Genomic DNA, 22,721 nt, shown 5'->3' with positions numbered 1-22,721 from the left:
ACCGAATTCTGAAAAGGTTTTTAGACTATTTGTGCATGAGAACGAAGGATGCGCGTTGTCTGTTTTAACACAGGAACAAGGTGGAAGAACTAGGCCGTGCAGTTATTTTTCTTCTGCGCTGGACCCTGTAGCGCGCGCACTACCACAATGTTTGCGAGCTGTTGCAGCGGCTGCTGCGTCAGTGAAACAAACAGAAGGGATGGTATTGGGGCAGACTTTAATTTTAATGGTGCCACATGCCATAGATGTTCTACTCAATAGAACGCAGACGCAACACCTCACTTCTGCTAGATTGACTAGATATGAAATTGTATTGTTTGCGCCCCACATCCAAATTATGAGGTGTAGCGCTTTGAATCCAGCAGAATTAATGCCAATGCCAGGGGAAAACATTGGTGGGACTGAATTGCCTCCCCATGGTTGCTTAATGGTTACTGAGGAAGAAACAAAAGGGAGAATTGATTTAAGTGATATACCCCTAAAAGAACCAGAAGGGGAACTGTTTTGTGACGGCTCCTGTTTTAAACTACCTGACGGCACATCAACTGCCGCATACGCTGTTACAACATTAAAAAGTGTTGTGGAGAGTAAAAGAATTCCTTATAACGCTGCCCAAGCAGCAGAGATAATTGCTTTAACAAGAGCTTGTGAAATTTCAGAGAACTTGAGCGTGAATATCTATACTGATAGCCAGTACGCCTTTGGCGTAGTTCATAATTTTGGCTGATTATGGGCTGAGAGAGGTTTCTTAACATCCCATGGGGCTAGAATTCAACATGGCCCTCTGATTGTACGATTACTGTCTGCACTTACGTGTCCAAAGCACCTGGTAATAGTGAAATGCGAGGCGCATAAAAAGGTGACATGTAAAGTGGGAGAAGGAAACACATTTGCAGACAGAATTGCATAACTGCTGAACCCATATGCATGCATTAGTAATGGCCGAACCCCACACCCTCACCCATAATGATAGGCTCACAACTTGTATCAAGTGTTGGCAATAAAAGGCAGTAGGATTTTATTGTACAGATATGGGTTATGGCAATAACAATATCACATATCATGATGGTATCATACTTTTGGGCACCGGGTCCTGAGGTAACCCCCTCGGACCCGTGCCGCCTTCTTGTGTCCCATGAATTGTTGTGGGCACCGTACAGTGCTTTGTACTTCTTTTTGCTCTTCTCCCCTTTTTGTAGGGTGGGCGGGTTCTGTGGTAAAGAAGCAAGAAGATTTGGAAGACACTGAGTAAACAGTGAACCTCCTGTTTGCTTGGGTCCCCGTTCAGGGTCCACAAACAAATTGTGTTTTCTCTGAGCATGCTGCTCTCATTTATAGGACCCAGGGAGGCCCTGGGTCTTTGTTGTGTATGTGGTGGGGGCTGCTGTTGTCGCAGCCCCCGGCCGGATAGCCGACTGTCTGACCCCCTGGTGGGGGCAGATCTTTGAACCTGGGCCCTGCCTGATGGTTGTTTTCCTTATGGTGCTTAGCACCTTGCTGTTTGGAGGAAGGGTGGGATGACTGTTCGCACCTAGCTTTTCCATGGCCTTTGAGCTGCCGAGACTGAGTGTCTCCGTAGCTGGGGGGGAGGAGAGGAGCAGGCGCAGGGAGGCTGGGGCTGCCCCTCTCCCAGCTGCCGATGGTAACAGCAGTTATCCTGCCTCGCTTTTGGGATGCCCATGCAGCATTGCCCAAAACAGACTGCCACTGATTTGAATACAAAAATGTTGACAGTACGATTGTAGAAGTGCCCTGCATGATAGAGAATGGAATTGCAACTGTTAAAGAGATGCAGGCAGAAGCTACCGCCGACGAATACAGGGATGGGCCAAGGGCTCTGCAGAACTGGATTTGGAGGGTTGTTGGGTGGACAAGAAAAGTGGGAATTGGATGCTGCCAAATGGGTATGTAACGCAATGGTTACAATGGCTCACAGTCCCACACACATCTGTGCGAAGAAAATAGTCCAACATTTAGCCACGGTCTGGGAAAATCCACTTATAAAAAAGAATGCCGAGAGGCTGGTACAAAACTGCATTACATGCCTACAGCACAATGTGGGAAAGGGAACGGTGACTCCAACGGGAAGTTTTGGGCCTCCCTCTATGCCATTCAAAGTGATTCACTTTGACTTCATAGAAATGGAGAGATGCCAAAATCTGAAGTATATTTTGGTGATCATATGTGCATTCAGCAAATGGGTGGAAGCATATCCATTGAAAGACTGCACAGCCATGAGCACAGCGAAATTAATGCTGAAAGAGTATTTCTCTCGCTTCGGTCTGCCTTGTGTCATATGGTCGGACAATGGTCCGCATTTTGTAGGTGCAGTGATATTGCAGATTTGTGCAGGGTTACAGATCGATAAACGATTCCATTGTTCGAGACATCCGATGTCGGCCGGTCTTATTGAACGCCACAACGGAATCTTGAAGTCCAAAATCAGTAAGATCTGTGCAGGCAGCAAATTAAGTTGGGTAGATGCATTACCAATAGCGTTACTGTGTATGCGAACATCAGTGCAGGCCAGAACTGGGCTCTCGCCATATGAAATCATAATGGGGAGACCGGCGAATGTGTGGTGCGCACTTCAGCCGAAGAGAATGAGAGAGGTAGAATACCCGGTACTCAGCATTTATTGTAATTTTTTAGTAATAAAACTGTGTTTGATTCATCAGCAGGTGCAGGAGGCATTACTGTGAGATACACTGGCCCAGGACGTGCATTGGAGCCAGGAACCTGGGTACTGATCAGAAACTACGAACGGAAAACATCGCTGGCACCTAGGTGGCGTGGGCCGTACCAAATACCCCTGACCACGCAGACAGCGATACGCGTGGGTGGACGGAAGGCGTGGATTCATGCCACGCATGCCAAGAAAGTCCCATCGCCATTTGACACGTCAACTGATCGGGACAAAGACCAGAAAGAGACAGCAGCGGTTCCAAAAAAAAATGCCATTGCCAATCTCTTGCCACAGACGCTGCCTGATCCTGAAACAAAGCCTGATGAGATTGCTATAAAAGCGGAAGGGCAAAGAGTGCCTCAGCGTTGTCCAGCAGATGCTGCACCCCTGCTGGCGGACATCAAGCGCATACCTCTGTGGCACCCACCATATTCTGTTGTGCCACAGCCTGCATTGTCGCCTGGGCACCCATCATCATCTGTCATTGTGCACCAGGCTGACTCCAAACTTGAGACCAGAAGTGCACCTGCACTATTTGTCGATCACACGATACCAGGAGCAAATCGGTACAACCTGCGGAACAGAAAAAAGGAGTGATCACATTTTCATCTCTTTGTGATTTTCTTGCCTCTGTTTCCTATTTTTGGATGAAGTGGGAACCGGAGGCCTAGAGGAGGGTGGCGTAAGAGTTGTGCAAGTCAGACAGCTCACCAAACGCAACTCCTCGCTGCTAAATCCATGTGTCAGGAACCCGAGCGAACAAGCGGGGTGCACATGGTACAAAGGCAGCTGCTCTGAAATTCTAGAGCAATGTGCAAAATGCACAGAGGCCTTGCCAAATGAATAAGCAATCCAGGCAGATAGCAATCTGGCATAGAAAGACTGTAGACATTGATTGAACTCTTTCAACATCCTGAGAAGCACATAAACAAAAGATATTCACGACAAGCACAGCAGAAGAAGAAGGACGAGAGAAGAATGTCAGAACCAGCAAATTCCCCCTCCTGCACCAATGCTGATAGCGAGTTAAACGCAGTACATAGTAAGGTGAAAAAAGGACATGGTCGATAGAATTATATGTTGGGTCTAACCATAATAATGTGTATAATGAGTATATTAGCCCCAATATTGACCATATCAGTATTATGGTGCCTAGAAGAAACGCACCCTCTTGAAGTACTTTTGCCTATTATGAACATTTCCACAACGGAAAGCCCAGTCCATGTGATTTCCTATACCTTGTCCCCAATGGAAGAGGAACATAGGGAAGGATATGGGAACAACACATTGCTGTTAATAATGAATATGACACACTCAATCCTAAGAAAAAATAATTGTTGGGTTTGTGCCCACCTGCCGCAGCATGGTGGTCAGGGAATAGGATGGTATGTACAGCCCCTGCCCTTAACTTCTGCATGTTATGCTTCTCTAAGTGCCTTATACTATGGGAAATGGAACGAAAGTGAAACTGGTCAACTAGATTAAACAAACATGAATGAATTCGAGGAAGTGATTATGAAACGGGTGGGTCGCTCCATGTTCCATAAAAGATGATTAATTACACCAGCAATAATGCCACAGGATAGATTGTCTGTACCTTATAAAACTTCTGTGATCACGTTCCACATGAACCCACAGGGGAATAAGGATGCAGAACCCCTTTCATATACAGTGAATTATAACCCTCATTCTGTCCCATCCTGTTTAAAGAAAAAGGGTTCTTTCCAGGTAGAAACATTTACCAGATGCAGGAACATAGCATTCCTTGATAAAGAAGTGGAACCAATATATGTGGGAGATCCTGTGTATTTCATATGTGGAGAAAAAGCATATCCTTGGTTACCTAGGAACTGGGGAGGCACGTGTTATTTGGGATTTCTGTTTCCTGGGGCGTTTCTTTTAAAAACATCAGACATAACCAAATTGACCAGGTCACGACCTCGCCGTAATATAGAAGACGGGTTGATTGTAGGGGCCATAGCAAAATCATTCATACCATTTTGGGGCCAGGCGATAAACTCTTATAACATAAAACGACTGTCTAGGATATTGGAAGAAACAATAAATGGAACCTCTGATATATTATATAATATGACTCTTGAAGAGAAAGGAATTAGATTGATGTCACTGCAAAATAGAATGGCCCTTGATATAATCTTAGTTGATCGTGGCGGTGTTTGCAAAAATCGTGGGATCAGCGTGTTGCATATTTGTAAGTGACTCCTCCCCCACGATTTTTGAGGCGATAAGAAAATTGCATGTATTAAGTTCGTATCTCCACCCCCCTGAAGGAGGCTGGGAATTGAACATAAGCTCCTGGTTTTGGGAAGTGTTACGATCCTGGGGATGGAAGCTATTTGCAATTCTAGTAGCAATCCTAGGAATATTCGTGACATGTTGTTGTTGCATACATTGTCTGCCTATAGTATGTACTGAAATTAGTGAAGAATGTGTACAAATGATGGAACGAAAAAAACATTACTAAATCAAGCACTCACAATAGTAATGAATCTAAAACCATTAAAGAATTCATGGCAATCTACATTGATAATAATAAGGAGGAGACAACAAGTATATACGAGTCAGAATTTGAATCAGATTCCGAATCTGATCCAAATACTTGGTCAGAGGAGGATGTAATGTATGGATGAGGCATTTGGCATACGGCCAAGAGGAGGCTTTGTCAGTCCAGAAATACTAAACACCCCTTGGGCGGAAGGAAATGCATGATTAAATGGTTGGCCGAAGACCAATCGCCTCATTTACAGTGTTAGGAATATATACTCATTAGTTATTACGTAGCTATTAGTTCAACTAGAGTGAGGCCATTTTAAGATGATCAGAATCGCCATTTTGTTTTCTCTTTGCTCTCTCTAACGTTGCCACTTTGCCTCATGTAAAACTGCTTTGCTGTAGATATTATTTCGCTTCAATGACCCAAGGCTAAGAAACATGTTGAAGCATTACACTGGAAAGCCAGACAGAAATGCCCGATTCCCTCCCTCACATATCCTTGAAGGCAGGGAGCAAGGCATTTTAATGAGTACACGAATGCCAGCGAGTCTCCTGAAAGAATAGCAATGTATGAAACTAGCATTTAAAGAGTTGAATTATGTTCTTCTTTACGGCCCCCCCTTTCTGAGCACAGTGAGGCCCAGGAGAGCGGGCTGACCTCTAGAGCGAGAATCGAAACTAAGAGATAGTGAGGCTTGGTATGTGCCAGTCTCCTACACGCAGCTTGCCCATGAAAACAGAAACTCTGTGTTCTCGCAAATAAAGAATGGTGTCTGTAAAATTGGAGATTGCAACCTGTTACTAGATATGGTGGTCTAAGGTGTCATATTTGTCACAATGGTCAATCATCGCCTCTAATTCAAAGGGAAATTAATTGGGGGCGGCATCAAATGTGTCATATTGTGTCATTTCTGATTGGAAGGTGCTCTTTTTGTATATATGTAACTGATGTACGTCTCTCACTCTCTTGCGTCCACCGAAGGTCTGTTAGACACACGTCGCGGGGCGTGGGACCATTTGGCCAACTGGGACTAATTTTGTATTGCAATAAACCCTAGATTTTGGGAACAGAACCTCGTGTCTGGCGTATCCATTCGTGTGTGGTGATTGTGCCTTGTTTCCACATCCGAGGGTCCCTCAGGGGCCCCTTCAATAGAGAACATTGGATGGACAGAAGAGTTAGAACCAGGGGGAGAGGGGCGAGCAATGGGTAGAGCAAAGAGATAGGAGTAGGAGGAGAAAGGGAGATTAAAGTTAGAGAATGAAGGAGAGCAAAGTAAGAGCAAAGAAGGAAAAGGGAGCGTGAAACCCCGGGTGTCTGCACGACACAACCCATAACCATCTCCTGTGGAAATCCTGTATTGTAACCCTAGATTGCTCCCTGTGTGAGAGTAGAAAGATAAGGCATTTGCCTTTAGGCCATCAGAGGAAGAAAGACATGTTTTTAGACAGTATGGGTTACCGATCACAAGAACCAGTCCAGGGTTCTGAGAGAAGCTTGGGTTAAGGTGGGATCACCCATACCTGGGTTAGTGAGAGATGGACGGCCATTTGGGCCTTTAGAAACAAAATTAATAAAACTCCTCAAGCCTCATCTATGAGTTGGTGTGTTTGTGACACGCGGTGCCATTGTAGCATCCATCAACCCGATTCAGAGGCAGCCCACGGATGAGAGGAAAACAGAAGTGGAATCAGAGACTGGAAATTCCTGGGTACTGCAATCCCTGAACCACTAGACTGAGAAGTCAGGAAAGTCAGAGTGGAATTAGAATTTCAGAGCCTGGATCCGGTGGCAGAAGAATCAGAGGACTTCTGTGAGTCTGCAACAGCAGATACCAACCAAGCCCTGATCAGCTTACCATAAGAGCCGAGGACCCTGGCACAGAGAAGATCAAAGAGTCTTGTCGAACAAATACCAGAGGTATGGGGGGAAACCAGTCGATGGAAGCTAGTGCAAGCCCGAGGAAGTGGATGTTTTGAGCTCCAAATAGCCCCAATTTGCTGGAGTGGAGGAAACCTATGAAGACAGACGAGGGTGAGGAAGAAATCAAACTCATCTTATCTGAGCAGAAACCCTTTCCGAACCTACATGACCAAATCCCAACTCCATTGAAGATCTACTAAGAGCCCTGCTGGAAGGCCAACTAGCCATCAGTCGCCAGCATCACCAAACCCTTACTGCCTTATCGAGGCTGTCACAGAGAGGCAAGAACAACCAGCAGTACTCTGTGCTGTGTTGTGGAAGCTGATCAACTGCAAGGATCTAGTGACTTTATTCATAAGCTTTAAGGGGGTAGCCCAGACCGCAGAATGGCACAGAGATGGTCAGTATGATACGTCAACCCACCACTGACAGGAGAAGCCCAATTGGACTTTGAAGCTCCAAACCCTGATGGTTGGACAACTTATGAAGAACTAAAACAAGGCATCTTAGAAAGGCTTGGGCAGGACAAAGAGCACTACTGAATATGTTTAAATATTTCAGATTGACATGGAGAAAACACCATTCCAGATGTTTTATAGAGTAAGGGATTTAATAAACAAGTGGCTTACCAAGAAACCATTTGAATAAGTTGGTCTTGGAACAATGTATTGACTTGTTTCCCCATTACTTACAAAACGTTTTATGGCAGCTATGTGAACCAAAGCTTGAAGAGGCACTCAAACAGCCAATGCTCACCAGAAAGCTATGTCTTGCAGAGAAGCCATTGGGGGGAGAAATGAAATCCAGTGATACAAGGGAGGACAAAAAGCTCCAAATTGAGAAGGCCTAGCCCTACCATTCCAACCAATGAGGCCAAGTCAAGGGCCCCAGCACCCTCGGACTGTCGTAGTCCCAGTACTCCATCTTGAACATAAATACCAAAGTGTTATGCCTGTGGAAGACTACGTCACCTTGCCTCATTCTGTCCAGAGATACTCAAGGACGAACAAATGAAATTGGACTTCTAATTTAGTTAGCAGCATCAGCAGCAAGGGAAGAGGATCCAGCAGACTCAGCAGAACCAAAAGAACAAGAGTACATGGCCAATCATTTCCCTGGGGATGAGTTTAGGATTAAATAAAGTTCCTGGACCATGCATACATCTGGAGAAACATTTAAACAATTCAACATTCTAGTTATGGTCCAGGGTGCACCTACCAAAGCGCTCCTACACTTTGGCAGTAAAATAACCACGATCTAAGCAGATAAGGTCACCCAGGAAGAATTGCTGGCAGGTGCCCTGTCTCAGATCATGTGGGTCCATGGGGATGTGGATCTCTAACCGCAGGCAAGATTCGGTCTAGCCCACTTTTCCCAACCTACACTTGCACAGAATATTTTTTTACCAACTTTTTGTCCCACAAATTTGTGCCGCAAATTTCTGGTGAAAGGTTTGGGCATGGTATATATGGGGTGGGTGGTGGGGGTAGTAAAGCAGCGTGTGAATAGTCCCCCCTGCATATTACGGTAATAAAAGTGTAAAAATAGATAAAAATAAATTCTGTGAAAGTATTGGTTGGCCAAAAATAGTTGACAATTCTTCATAGAACCCCATGATCACATCTAAGAACTACAAGAAGAGGTCACAGTGCCAATGATAGTAATGCCAGGTCTCCCACTGAGGAGATTGCATAGGTTCACAGATGTTCCAGTGTTTGACCAATGCCTCGGAGAAGTATAAAACAAAAAAAAAATCTTCATTGTCATGTATGCAGATAGTTTTCCTGCTGAAGAGGTCTTAGAAGAAAAAGTAGAGGTGTGTGGCAGGGTCAATAATCTGACCCTAAGAAGCAGGGATGGGAACCCCTATCAGCCGGTGGTGGGAGGCCTAGCAGGGTGGAAACTAGAGCCATTCCTACCCATGGTGAGAAATGATTCACTTGGGAGGAGCCAAGTCCCTGGCCCTATTTGATTGCTAATAGTACCTCTCTTGATCACCCCATGCCTCTGTGTGGAAATGTTGGCCAGTCGTTTTCTTGTTCTTACAGAAAATCTCATGTAACAGCATTCCTGGCAGAGAACTCACAACAAGGCAGTCCACCAGAGTCTCTAGAAAGATGACTCCTACTAGTGTTCCCTCCAGCAACACCAGAGAGAGCCTGAACTGCTAGGCGAAGCAGTGTCAACAAAAGCACCAAGCAGCAACAGTGATTGCTACCCACTGCTAGCAGACACTGATTTGCCCACCGGCAGAGTAGTTGTGGGGTATCTTCATTCAGAACACTGGCATCATGACACAAACTTAAACATTGCTCCAAGTGTGCTGCTTAGAAATGGAGTGGAGAGAGAAGAGAGGTAGTGGGGAGGAGAGGGGAAGTAGCAGTGAAGTAGAGAGGGGATAATGGTATTGGTGAAAGGAAGGAGAGAGGAAATAGGAGAAGGTCAGATTGAAGGGTGGAGGTGGTCTGTAAAAAGAGCATTGCAGGGACTGACGAGATAGAACCAGGGAGAAAGGGGTAAGCACGTGGATGGAGTGCAGGGGAGGAGATTTGAATGGTAAAGGGAGAGATAGAGAGATGAGGAAACAGGGAGAGTGAAACCTGGGATGCCCAGACGGCACAACCCTTAACCATCTCCTGGGGAAATCCTCTATAGGAACCCTTGATTTTACCCTGTAGGAGACTAGACAGTTAAGGCATTTGCCTCCAGGCAATCACAAGAAGATAGACAGATTTGTAGATGGTAGGGGCTACTGATCACTAGAAAGAGTCCGGTGGTTTGAGGGCCACATGGGTTAGGGTGGGATTGCCCTTTCCTAGGTGAGCGAGAGGGATGGCCATTACGCACGTTGGAACACAATTAATAAAAGCCCTTGAACCTCATCTGGTAGTTGGCCATCTGTTGCACGGATCACTATATTTATTTTTGGAACAAATATATTCAGAACAAGAATGAACATAACAACATAATCCGAGAAATATCATATCCCTTCACTTGCCCCCCAAAGGTACAAACAGTTAAGAACAATCCCCCAATAACAAGTATCTACAACATGATCCAAAAATCAACATTGAAGCAAGGTAACCAGACAAAGAAAATAAAAGAGAAAAAAATAAAATTAACAAAAACCCCACATTAGGTTAATATTCCCTCCACCCCTGACCATCCAGGAAAGAGTATCTATTGTAGTGTCAAATTCTGCAAACACCTGTAGTTACCCAAGCTTAAAACTACATTACCGTAACAGCTGAATATGCGTCTTCATGTCCTGTTTGTGCTCAAGTCAAGTTCTTGAGAACAAGACTTGTTGGATTGTTACAACCTATTGAAGTCCCTCCTTACCTTTGTCACGGCATAGCGCTACTACTGATTTACCTGTTTCTCATGGAAAGACATGTATCATGGTAGAGGTGGATTGTTTCAGCGAGGCAAGCGAACCCATTCAATTCTCTTTCAGCCTTGCCTGCAACCACTCTTGACGGCCCACATGCTGGTTTCCAAAATGTGTTGGCTTTGTGGCATGCCAGAGAAGATCGCCTTGGATAGGGGGACACAGACCATATCCCGTGTTTGGGATTCACTTTGTCAACATCTCAGCATTCAAAAAGTACTCAGTTCTGGATCCCACCCTCAGAGAAATGTGCAGGCCCCTCTTTCTGCACTTATGAGCAACACCCCAAACGCCGGTCCGTGATGCCAGAACAACCAGCACTGTGCCCAGTGCTGACAAGATAGTTCAGCAGATGCCTGGGATGGGCATAGAGGAACAACGTGAGTGGCATTTGGGAGGATAGTGAAGGATGAGGATTGGGAAACAGAAGTAGGAGAGGAGGGGGAGGAGAGAAGTGGGTGGAAGGGCAGAGAGAGAGCGAGAAAGACAGAGAGAAAGGTAAGGAGGTGGAGCAGCAGAGCAGGATTGCAAGGATGGGGGAAATGGGGATGGTGTGGCGGGTCACAGGGTCCTAGGTGACTGAACACTTCTACTCAAGTAAACAGGGCCACAGTCAACCAAAAATGCTATTTAGAAAATCACATGGTCCTATGTGACCCAAAAATGAAATTCAAAAGAAAATGCAGCGTCCTAGGTGACCAAAATAACAACTTCTAAAATCAGTTTCTTAAACAACCAAAACTGCAATTTGCAGGGTACATGTGCTGTATGCATTTGTGGCAGTTCTTAACAGTGATTGCACAGGTGTAGGAAGTTTGACTCATGTGGCAGATGTGCACGAAATTTTAACTAGATGGAGGGGATAATAGGGCCGAAGGGTGACCCTAAGGCCGACCAGGACTTAAAGAGGCCAGGCAGATCTTGCAGTTAACATTGTTACCCTTTACTGTGTGGTAATGGTATGCCTTGATAGGTAGTTAAGGTGCAGGTCGCCTTCCAATCAGGTGGTGGCCTGGCCTGGAAATTATCGTTAAAGGTTGAAGGAGATGTGGATCATAAATGGTGCCTGCTGTGTTCCACTAATACTGCGGATGTGAGCCTCACGTGGTGCGGCTCAATGGGCTGCTCAGGCGGTCCTGGGGGAGCGCTGCCTCTCACTTCAAAGTGGTTCCTGAGGACCATATTGTTCCAGGAAATATTCCAAAAGCCGGACATTAGACATAAATGACAGCAACACATTTGAGTCCAGGGTCATGAGCAGAATCCAGGGTATTACTATGGACATGTCCCAAATCGGCGACACCAGCTAGATCATACAAATACTTGCCTGTGGCGTTTATCAGAGCTCTCTTCAAGGCCATGGATGGCGAACAATTTCTTCTGTGACCAACATCAATTAGTTCCCTTCACCCAACTGCACCTGGTGTGCACACTTGAAAATAAACCTAAAGAGGGTCTAACAGACCTACTTTTATGTGTGTAAATTATCATTTTCATTGAAGGCATTTTCTTTCCATTAAATAACATGGTTACACTGTTTGGTCCATGGCCTTTCACATACAGACGTCAGCTTATTTAGACATTCAACTAATAAACAGTTAACCAATTAAACAATAAAACAAGTAGACCACTTCCCCTTGGTACTATAGCTCGGTTTGTGATCTTTATGTATCACTCACTATTAGTAATTGGGCTTTCTTTGGGGGGGTGATCAGAACAGACAACACAGCACTTCTATTTTGTGGATTCAGTAGATAATGTACGACTCTTTCCACCAGCGTGTGGACAGATTCTGAGGGTTTGGGATTAGACCACCCCTCACACACATGCACAGGCCTGCAGCACTTAAACCGTCACCACCACTGCTGCTCCATTTAGTTACTTTGCCTCTTTATCTTTCATCTGGGCCCTGCTCCCACCCTCTCACTCAATCTCTCCTCCTGTGCCATTGCTCCCCCCTCCATCACTGTAGCCAGGGCATGGCGCCCGGATGAGTCTTCGGGGTGTCCAGCCTCCCACCCTTGGAAGAACTCTGTGGGCTAGGTATTGCACCTGCATGGATTTGGGGGTGGGCATTGTTCCCATATTTGTACGATTCGCGAGGGCACGCAATGTGTTTCACCTGGGTGGATTTGTTGGTCGATGAGCCTGTAAAGTACTCTTTTAAAGTTTGCCACTGCTGCCATGCTAATGAACCATGACGAGTATTAAGGGCTCTCTCTCTTTTTCCACATCCGTAGGTTGCCTACTTTGGCTGTCAAGATCGTTGATGTGACCCATCTTCTTTCATGCTTTCATGCTTATCTGAGGCGCGTGTGGTGAAAAATAGATGTAGGAGATCTGCTGGAGCTGTTGTTGGGACATAAACCCCTATACAAATGTTGATGCTATTCCAAATTTTAGACCAATGTGTGCTTAGTTTTCCACATTCTCATAGGATATGGGTGAGATCTCCTCCTTTTGCATCACATTTCCAGCATTTATCCTGTGTGGACAGTCCTCTCTCTTTTAGTTTCTTTGACGTCCAGTACCAGTGTTGTAAAATATTAAATTGCATCAACTTCATCCCGGCTTCTCTTATTCTGGAATTATGAGATGAGAGGCGCTTTCCCCACATTTCATCTGTTGCTTGTAAATGTAGACTTGATTCCTAGTGCATTTTGAGTTTGTCCCATGTTGCTTCTGGTGTTGTGATCTCTATCGAGTAGAGGGAGGCTATGAAGTTCCCCTTCCCTGCATTTTTGTTTAGCAGGGGTTGGTATGGTGAGGGACTAACAGACCTACCTAATGGTCATACTTTCCCTTGGAAGCAAATATTTGGGGTGTCTAGCTAGGACCTTCTTCCCAAACACCTAGAATGTAACAGAATTATAATGTCCACTTCTGCACAGGTGATAATACTGGACCAACCAAATAATTCATAATAGTCTGTTGAACCCCTTGCCACTTTAATATTTTGTCATGGTTCCGATAGAAATCACAGAGGAAACTGGACTTGGAAATACTCTTCAAATGTCTCTCTGTAAATTCACAATGACTCCACTCCAGTGCAACATATCTCACATTTATATTCATTATGCTAACATGTTTCTGCCTGTTACCTTAATTAAGAGAATTCATCAGGTTTCTGTTATAGCAGGTGGTAGAGGAGTGGAAGAAGACCTTACCGTCTATCAGTCCAAAACCAATGTATTCCTCATGTTAATGGAAACACCTTCTGCCCATCGATATCACAACAACGCATTCATGCACACCAAGGGAACAACAGCTATTGTGTCTGCATTGAGATCTCTTGGGAACCAGTAAGAAGTGAAGAATTGAAACTTCTAGCCCCATAGAGCATTGTAGATCTAAGATGCTTTTCAATATGCACCCATTTATTGTCTTTACAAGTAACTGTGTCACCTCCAGGTTATGCATCTACAGCTCTTTAAACTTCTGGGCATTTCAAATATTGCTGCAAAAATCATACTGAGTATTTATATTGTGTTCACCACAAAACATGTTTGTAGGTGCTTTAAAGCCTTAAAAATATGTTTTACTATTATGTTGTTGCTCTAAAAATACATTCCAGTATCATTCAACCCAACGGTGTTTATGTTATCAACTTTAGCATATTGAAATGTTTGGGTCAAGCCCCCTCCAGGTTGAACATGTCTACATGTTAGACACACATCTCTTAATTTAGATGGCTCTAGTCTATCTTCCTATAAACCTCTTAACTTTGTGAGATGCACGTGCAGTAGGGAGAAACTAATGAATGCGGTATTAGAGGGATCCAGAGAAATTGGGGCAAGGTTATAAAGGTCGGGGTGAGGGAGGGGCATGAAGTGCGACTTTTATAAAGTATACTTTGTCCCTCAGATTTAAACCCTTCTCCAGATACACTGTTAAAATGTGAGCCTTGTGTGTGCCCTTGGGATGGGGCAGGTGGGAGGAGGAGAAGGGAAGGCGAGTTAAGTACCCCAGTACTTCAGACCTGCCCTGCTGAACCTAAATACAAGGGGTTTATCTCGTGCCAGCCTGTCATTGATAACACAAGGTAAGAAGATGGCGGACAATAGCTTGCTGCAGACGCTGCTGTGTAATAATTAACAGGGCGATCTCCACGAGCTTATTACCTGTGCATGGAGTTTGGAATCTGACCTCCGGCTCCACTACATCCAGATAAACATTACCCCGGCGAATCAGAGCCTCTTTGCTCCCCCGGCTCCAGACTGAGCAGGTCACGGGCCCTGTCGGGGACTCTCGGCTGACAGAAACTTCCAGAAATGCAAGATTTCAGGATGATGACCTGGAGGGACGCGCAGAAAACCATGACGCCACTTACTGTGATTCTACTCTGTGTAATACCCACCCTCACTGCTTCGCTGAAAGGTTAGTGCGCCCTTATCCATCCTTCTAGTCGTTTAGCTACGACCGTCAGGGCTTAACAGAAAGTGCACCGCTAGCCTACGTTGCATTTCTGGGCTATTACACCTCAGTCCTGCTAACTTGAGCAGGGAAAGTCTGGACGCTAAATTGAGCGGGGTTGTGTTCCACTTGTCATGGCCGTTTATGTACTGATTTCTTTATTTGAATGCGTGGTCATTGTGTGCACACTTGGAAGAAACCAAATAAAAAGGCTCTCGGGCAACTTGAGTGCAATGTCAATTAGTGTACATGGTGCGCAGGCTGCTGTGCCTTGCGCCATGGGTTTGCTCTACTGAGAGCGAGTAAGGTGCTCGGTTGGGTACCGGCTGCATGCTTTGTTACATGACGGTTCTCCGCATAAATTCCTTACTAATTACCATCATTCTTAACCACATCCTTGCAGGTTTTCTGTTGATGCCCGTGGTCTAAAAACACGTGTGTGTGCTTCTGACTAGCTCTGGCCTTTCCTACTGTGTTACTAGTTCATAAACTAGTATCCCCTGAGTGGGGATAACACTAGCTCTTGTTTCAGGAGAACAATATCCACGAGACCTGTTTGCCTAGAACTAGAATTCAACCTGCCAGTTGCTCTCCACCTTCATAGAAAAGACTCCCATCCCATGTTCTACTCCAGGGCGTTGCGGTAGCAGTGCGGTAGAGGGTGTGCATCACTCTGCAGAAAATTACACAGCGAGCATAAAATACACACACAAGGTTATGTTTAACTGATAGTAAGGTGCCTATTTATGTGTTACCGTTGCTGAAATTGGGCTGTATTTCCCAGGTAATGGAAACCGGCCAAAATAGAGAAAACCCCATGCCCAACCACAGTGCGCCCACAGTGATCAGCTGCTGCTGGTGTACCCCGAAATGCTTCCAGACTCACCAGAGCTCTGCTTTGGTTTGTCTTTGTTTTACATTTACGCATTTTCATCCTTTTTAGTTTTTTAGCACAGTTTTTTGTTGTATCGTTTTGTCTTGTTTTGTGTGCACGCTCAGGCCTTTGGGCGTGTAGCGCGTTATACATAATAAAGTATTAATGCGCAATTACCGCAAGATGGCTGAAGATACAGCATAGCAGTGGCATCCAAGCTTTTTTTATACAGAGAACCTCCTTGAGTAGACAGTCCTGATTCTGGCACAATCCCATAGGAAAACGTTCCATGAATCAGACCCTAGTGTTGTCAGGCCGCCCAGATGCCACATCTGCTTATATTTCATATTGGAAGCAGTCACAATACTCTCTTTTTGAAGAGCCTCAACTCATAACTCCCCTCCAAATCCCTCCCCCTTGCCATCCTTTGCCCCGCCTGCCCTAGCAGGGCCAGCCCCACAATTTGAGTACCACTGCAGTATCGAGTGGGTGATTAATGCCCCTTCCTAGGAGGGCAAGCTGCGTGATTAGATATCGATCTGGGCGGGATGGCCGATGTCCTGGGGGCTGTGACAACCTGTCCTAATATTAATAAATCAGGTTGATTGATAAAGTCTCTCTGGTTGACTTTGTTTCACTAACACCTGTTATTTAGAGCCCCAAGAGATAGAAGGTAATACATATAGTTTGTTTTTTTTAAGTGAAAGGCCTCAGAGTGTTGCTCATGATGATGTGGGTGTACCCTTATGTGAAGCGGGTTCTGGCGCTTGTTGGTAGCATCTGCAGATAATTCAAGGATAGACTGGACATGCAGTCTGATCTGCCCTTTTACCCCCAGAAACAGGAAATACAAAAGTGCCAGCCTTTTCCATCAGATCTTTCAATGGAGAGTAGCAGGTTATATACTTCAGTCTTTTTTCCACTGATACTGGTCTGTCTAGAGAGTTGAACACCTGACATTGTATTTTCCATGAGAATATGGACTTTGCTTGATTTAAAGAGAGCAGCATTTCAACCAGTGGCTTGACCTAGTCTTTAAGTTGTTATTATTTTGCAAAATCTTGGCATTCGTGACCCATAATTAAAAAGGAACAACGGGGTATCCTATTCGTCCTATTGTGGATTCAAACAGTTGCATCTGATCATTCACAGAAGGTGATTTTCTGTCTCCATCTGGCCTTTTATGGTATCAGGATATATTTCTAGTTGCAGACTATTTGAAGCAGGAAGTCAGGCTTCTGTATCTCCTGAAGAAGGATCATTAGAAGGCCCGTAACATATTGAGTGATGACTTAGCAATTGTAGAATATGGTTGTACAGTAACTCATCAACACATTTACCAGAAGGAAACACATTTCATAGGTCAATCTTAATACTATATTTATTTTTGACATTATTCCATCCAAAACAATTTTATGTTATTAAACTTGAATATTTTGCTGGCATAGTTATTTGTAGAAAGAGTTTCAATACTGAATGATTTGAGCATTTACTTTGGAAGATTTGTACAGAAATGAATACTTGGTTGTCACTAAGAAAATGTGAATTGTACAATATTTCTTTGTATCACATTGAAAAATATATAATACTGATTAATGTTTTGAAATTAAGTCCTGAAAATGATCACATTTGATGATCTTTATTTAGGATGTTAGTCCAAGAGACGTTACTTGGGCTTCTGTTAGTTTGATGTATTGGGACATAGTGCAGGTGTTTTATCAATGTTAGTACCAATATCATTTAGTCAACTGATTTCGAAGGAGAGCAGCATTTTTAGATGTGCCAGCCACCCTCCGCTTGACTTTAATTGGAGGTTATGTGCTTCAAGCTGCACAGTCACTACTGATTGCAAGGGCTTTGTTATGCAGTGGAGACTAGAAATAGGTCATAAGTAGTCTCTGACTCCAGTATCAGCTTGGATCTTTGTAAGCAAAGAGGTGATGACCACACATTTTAGCTCGCCGGGTGCACCACTCAGGTGCAAGGGTGGGTTAATAAGCTGTGGAGCTATCGCAAACATAGCCAACATGGTCGCAAGGCCCTACAAATGTCAAATCTTCCAGATGATAGATCGAAAGGCAATAATATTTTAGTGATTGCATCTATTGTTACTGAGGGGAATTCAGAGAGTGTGTACAGTGCAGGGTAAGCAGGTGTGGTGACTAGTTTGAGAAGACGGGGTGCTGAGCTGTGCCTGAACTGTGGCCGGCAACTATTTTTGCCTAGAAAAGTGTAATCACACTGTCTCAGATCTTGAGAGGGAGCTGGTTCAACCCAGGCTTTGGAAGTGTGTGTTAGCCCCTTAAAAAAGGTGAATAGTTGTTTAGATAAAATGGCCTCATAAATAATTCTGCTTTGACAGTAGGCCGATTTGGTACATTGAGCTGTCTTCTGATAGCCTCTGTCCTGTATCCTGCAAGCTATGCAATCTAATGGGGGTATCGATTTCAGCCAGGACTCTGCAGGGCCCTACCCTCTTGCTTTAACAGTGAGCATTGTTGAACAACTTGTTTACTTTTTTCTTTCAGACTTCATGGTTTTACATTTCACCGTTTTAAATGTGCCACAATATTGAGGGCTTGTGTCAGAGCATTGTCAAGTGCATCAGGTATTTCCGATAGTGAGAGCTTTGCAAGAATAAGCTCCTCTGAGAAATCAAAAGCGAAAGCCTCTCTGGAGATAGCATTCAATTTTCTGATTAGGAGATCAACGGTCAGTTGAGATTTAGTAACAGATACTTGATAAGAGGATTTATCTGTGTTGTAGATAATCAGGGAGTGGTGCAACCATGAGAGTGGTATTATGTCTGAAACATCGATTTTGATATTCAGGACCTGAAACAGGTCTAGACTTTAGACTACTTATATGGGTGGTTTGCTTGATTAATTGGAAGAAACCAATGCAATCTAGACAGGGAATCATCCCTTTCGCAAACTTGGTGATTAGATAATCGACCCAAATGTTGACATGTTGAAATTTCCGATCATACAGACCCCCATGGAGATTGACATCAGATGCTCAATAAGGACTGATAGGAATGATATAGATCAGTTTGGCCGGTGATAGATAACAAACATAAAATAGCATAATCACTTCACTAGATGATATTCACCAGAGTCATAATCATGGCCAAGGGTTTCTTTACAAGTGAAGCCACTTTAACACATCACTTTAAAATCTTATCCGGTAGTAATACCATCTCCAGCCTCCTCAAAATGATAACATTCCTCCGGACGGACATTTTTGTTCTGTAGGTATATAGCCACTTACCGTCATTGTCCTCAGGAAGTATATAGATTCAAGTGGGTGACGGATCATTGATTTCTAGTTCTACTCTGTCACTGAGCGCAACGTAGGGCACAGCTGTCAAACAGGTAGAATATTCTGCTTCCTATTGATTATCCACTGGTAGAGGAAGAGGTTGCCAGGATTAGTCACATATCTTGGGCTCCATAGAGTAGGCCATTTGAACCATGGTTGCTCACAGTACAGGTGCTCCCACACTTTTCTAAACAGATGATGGGCTTGCCCGCCTGAGCTCCTCTTTACTGACCATCATGCCTGACTGAAGCTAGAAGGGACAGCTGGGCTGGGATCAGTACAGCGAAGACAAGCTAGACATCAATCATGCTGACTATGAGACCTTTGGCCAGAGTTTATAGGCACAATGCACCATGGGAGATGTGGTTTTCTGGCTTTAAAGTCTCCAGCATCGCAACGTGAGGAGTCTTGGAAAGTGCAGGCTGCTCGGTCTTTCAGTAACTCAGTACAATGCTTCTCAGTGAGGTAGGTTCTGACAATATGTTCTCCAGCATGAGAGCATTAGTAAAGCCGGGGAGTGCAAATTGCTGTTCAATGTCTGCCAACAGCACAGCCCAGTGGATCTTGGGAGATGTAATTTCTGGCTACACAATATCTATCATCACAACATTGGAAAGGTTGGAAAGGGCATATTCAGTTCCAGGCCTTTCAGTAGCTCAACAGAGCATGTTTTCCTGAAGATGTACTGTCTTCCTTACTCTAATCTGCTATATATGGACGTGGGTTGTAAAAGTTGTACATTCCTGTTTCAAGTTTTCCAGTAGCTGAGGACACTTCATTGTGAGTGGTTTGGTGCTTTCATCTTGTGCATTCTAAATGACACCAATAACTGATGAAGTGAGAGTACCACCCCTGCATGATTACAAATCTCACAATTGCATTATTGAAGATTAAATTTCAATAGAATCAGCTTCCTAACCTGAAATTTACTTATTTGAATCCCATCAAAGCAGACTCCCATTGGTTGAGGTCTAGGGGTGGCTTTTTGGTCAGGGCTGTGTGATGAATCTAGTGAGATCATCACTGAGACCCCAGTATGGGCCTCCTCTCATATGTTATATTATGTTATGTTATGTTATGTTAAAGGTTCTTATATCACGCACTGTCATCACCTGCATGGTCCCTTGGCTCTCCGGCGGATATGTAAGGCAAGAGGGTAAGGAGCTGTAAGCTAGTAGGACTGATCAGGGAGAAAGAGCAAGGGAGCTGTGATGTGCTGTTGGCAGCTTCAGTTCAGTTTACACTGTTCACTGAGCGTAGGTGTGTTTGTGTTCTTTGGTTGGTAGCTATTATGTGCTGTTGTGGGAGGCTTTGTGTGGTTTGTTTCATTGTTGCATTGTGGTGAAGTGTGTGTGGGTTGTTGTGCTTTAGAGATATGGTTGTGTTTATTTCAGAGTTTGAGAGGCGTATGAAGAAGGGTGAGTTTTTTTTAGTAGGGTTGGTTAGTTGTGGTCCACTAGCCTACCCCCACAGAAGAGTGGGTCCTCAATGGGCCATTCAGTACCCAAAATTCCCCTATCATTCCTAAACTATGATAGCATATTGTAAAATGGACCAAACCAATGTTAATTTCACAAGGCAATTCAATATAATTGAACAAAAAACCCTAAACCCATTATAGACTTCAGGATCCATGATGCCCTTACTAGTGGGACGAAGAAGAGGGGCCCAGAGTAAGTAAGGATCAACAATGTCATTAACCATGATGTGACCACAACACCTAAGCGGGAAATTTAAACTCAGGAATGAGGTGCAGGTGTCAGAGAATGCTGAAGGAGTGGCTGAGGCAAAGGCAGACAAGAATGCTGGGTCCAATGCAGAAAAAGAAAGAAGAACGCCAACTAATGCCGACACGAGATATGGAGGCTGGTGGTGTGGCAGAGTAAGCGCAGCAGGAAGCAGTGTCTGGCAAAGAAAACCGACCAAGAGGCAAACATGCTCCCAGCCAGATGAGAAGCGTTTCAGAGTGCCGGAGGACCGCTGGAGCTGTCGAAGCTCTGGGGAGAAGCTGTACAAACTGTGGGTGCTACATGGGAGCCGACAAGAAGGCAGAAAGCAGATAAAAGGTCCACCGAATCCCCAGCAAGAGAACAGGAGACGCCAAAGCAAACCAGTGAGTTGGCCTAAAGCTAAAGGTAAACCCAGGGCATCTGAATAGAACATTTATCAAAAACAAATACATTTGAATACCAAACAGATAAAGCAACACAAGGGCATAACTCCCTTTACATGGGAAACCAATTGGGGGAAACATATAACCTGCATTGCCAAAAGCCGAAAGGCTGTGCAGAAGCAGAATAAAGGCAACAAGTGTGTAATTTCCCTTCCCTGGGACACCAATTGGGGGAAACCTATAACATGCATTGACAAAAGCCAAGAGGCTGTGACTAAGCAGAAGAAAGGCAACAAGGACACAACTCCCTTATATGGGATACCAACTGGAGAAGATCTGTAACCCACATTGCCAACAACAAGAGGCTGGAGAGGAACAGAAGAAAGTCATCAAGGGCGCAGCTTTCCTGATCTGGAACACTAACAAGCAGAGACTTGTAACCCACATTATCACAAGTGAAGACATTATAAAAAGAGGTAGACATTGTTCAAACCTCCCCACAAAGGATACTAGTGTGGAGAATATTGGAACAACTATTGCCACTAAGCATATTTGTATTTGTAGGAGTTTTATTTCCTGGCTTTCGAGTAAACCAGGAAAGGGACCAATAGTAGTTAGTCCTGGCAGGTGAGTGGACCAGGAAAGAAGATGTTGTTTTGGTGGCTAAGAAATGTAATGAAAAGAACTTGTAAAAAATGTTTAATTTGAAGAATAAATGTGGTATTATAAGAAACAGTTGCTATGCTATCCTGACAAAAGTAATTCATTTGAAGGAGGAAAGGTGACATGGTGACAATTGCTCTGATTTACGAATTTGTGTTTTTGAGAGACAGACATTTCCACTTTCCCAAGAGGGATATTAGTAATGACCAATTGTTTTGGAGATTTGGAGCCAGCATTCACGAAAGAGACATTTCATTTAACCAGTGGAAGGTCGCACATGAAGGAGAAGATCTTGTGTGTTGTACTGAATAGAACTTTATTCAAAAATAACTTCTCCAAAGGTATTCCTGTATTCATTCAGGGGAAGGGAGTCCAAACCTGGTTGCAAGGAGTACTTTTCAAAGCTTATGAGTAAGCACTCTTTGAAATGAAGCCTGCCAAATGTTCCCTGGGTTATTTTGTTGTATGTATTAGTGTGAGGGTCAGAGAAGTTTAGATACCAGGTCATCTTTTTTTAGTTATTTTGCTAGGTAGGGATTTCCTTGCTTGGATAGAGAAAGATAGGTGTTTATCCCACCCTTTTCATTTAATAAAATGGCAAACTCTGAGAAAGCTTTACCTTTGTCCGTCTGACATTTCAGACTCCTCACAGCTGACAAAGGGAGGTAGGTGTGGGTTATTTACTATTGGGGAAGCCAGTGCAGGCTTCATCGTACTTACTTCTAGCCCTGCAAAAGGGACTTCACAGAACCATCAATTAAATGTGGGTGCCTTCTGCTGTCATTGTGTTTATACTTATTGGCACCAAAAGTGCCTCTCGGC

General features: G+C 44.2%; 1 protein-coding gene across 2 annotated transcripts in view; it reads left to right on the top strand.

Annotated features, from left to right (window-relative positions):
• Window positions 1–22,721, top strand: part of MTTP (microsomal triglyceride transfer protein) — a 627,046-nt gene that overhangs the window by 220,373 nt on the left and 383,952 nt on the right. Inside the window, exon 1 of one of the 2 annotated variants that reach the window (XM_069630721.1) lies at window positions 14,711–14,892. The exons of the other annotated variant lie outside the window; for it this stretch is intronic. Within the exon in view, the coding sequence (XP_069486822.1) occupies window positions 14,787–14,892 (106 nt within the window). The 5' untranslated portion in view covers window positions 14,711–14,786. Of the gene's footprint in view, window positions 1–14,710; window positions 14,893–22,721 lie in introns of those variants that run through there. 2 annotated transcript variants of the gene reach the window in all.

The sequence above is a fragment of the Ambystoma mexicanum genome, chromosome 6q (assembly GCF_040938575.1).
Source record: "Ambystoma mexicanum isolate Mex_15411 chromosome 6q, UKY_AmexF1_1, whole genome shotgun sequence".
Classification (NCBI taxonomy): Eukaryota; Metazoa; Chordata; class Amphibia; order Caudata; family Ambystomatidae; genus Ambystoma; species Ambystoma mexicanum.
Note: the sequence above shows the minus strand (reverse complement) of the source record. Positions and strands in the feature narration are given on the sequence as shown.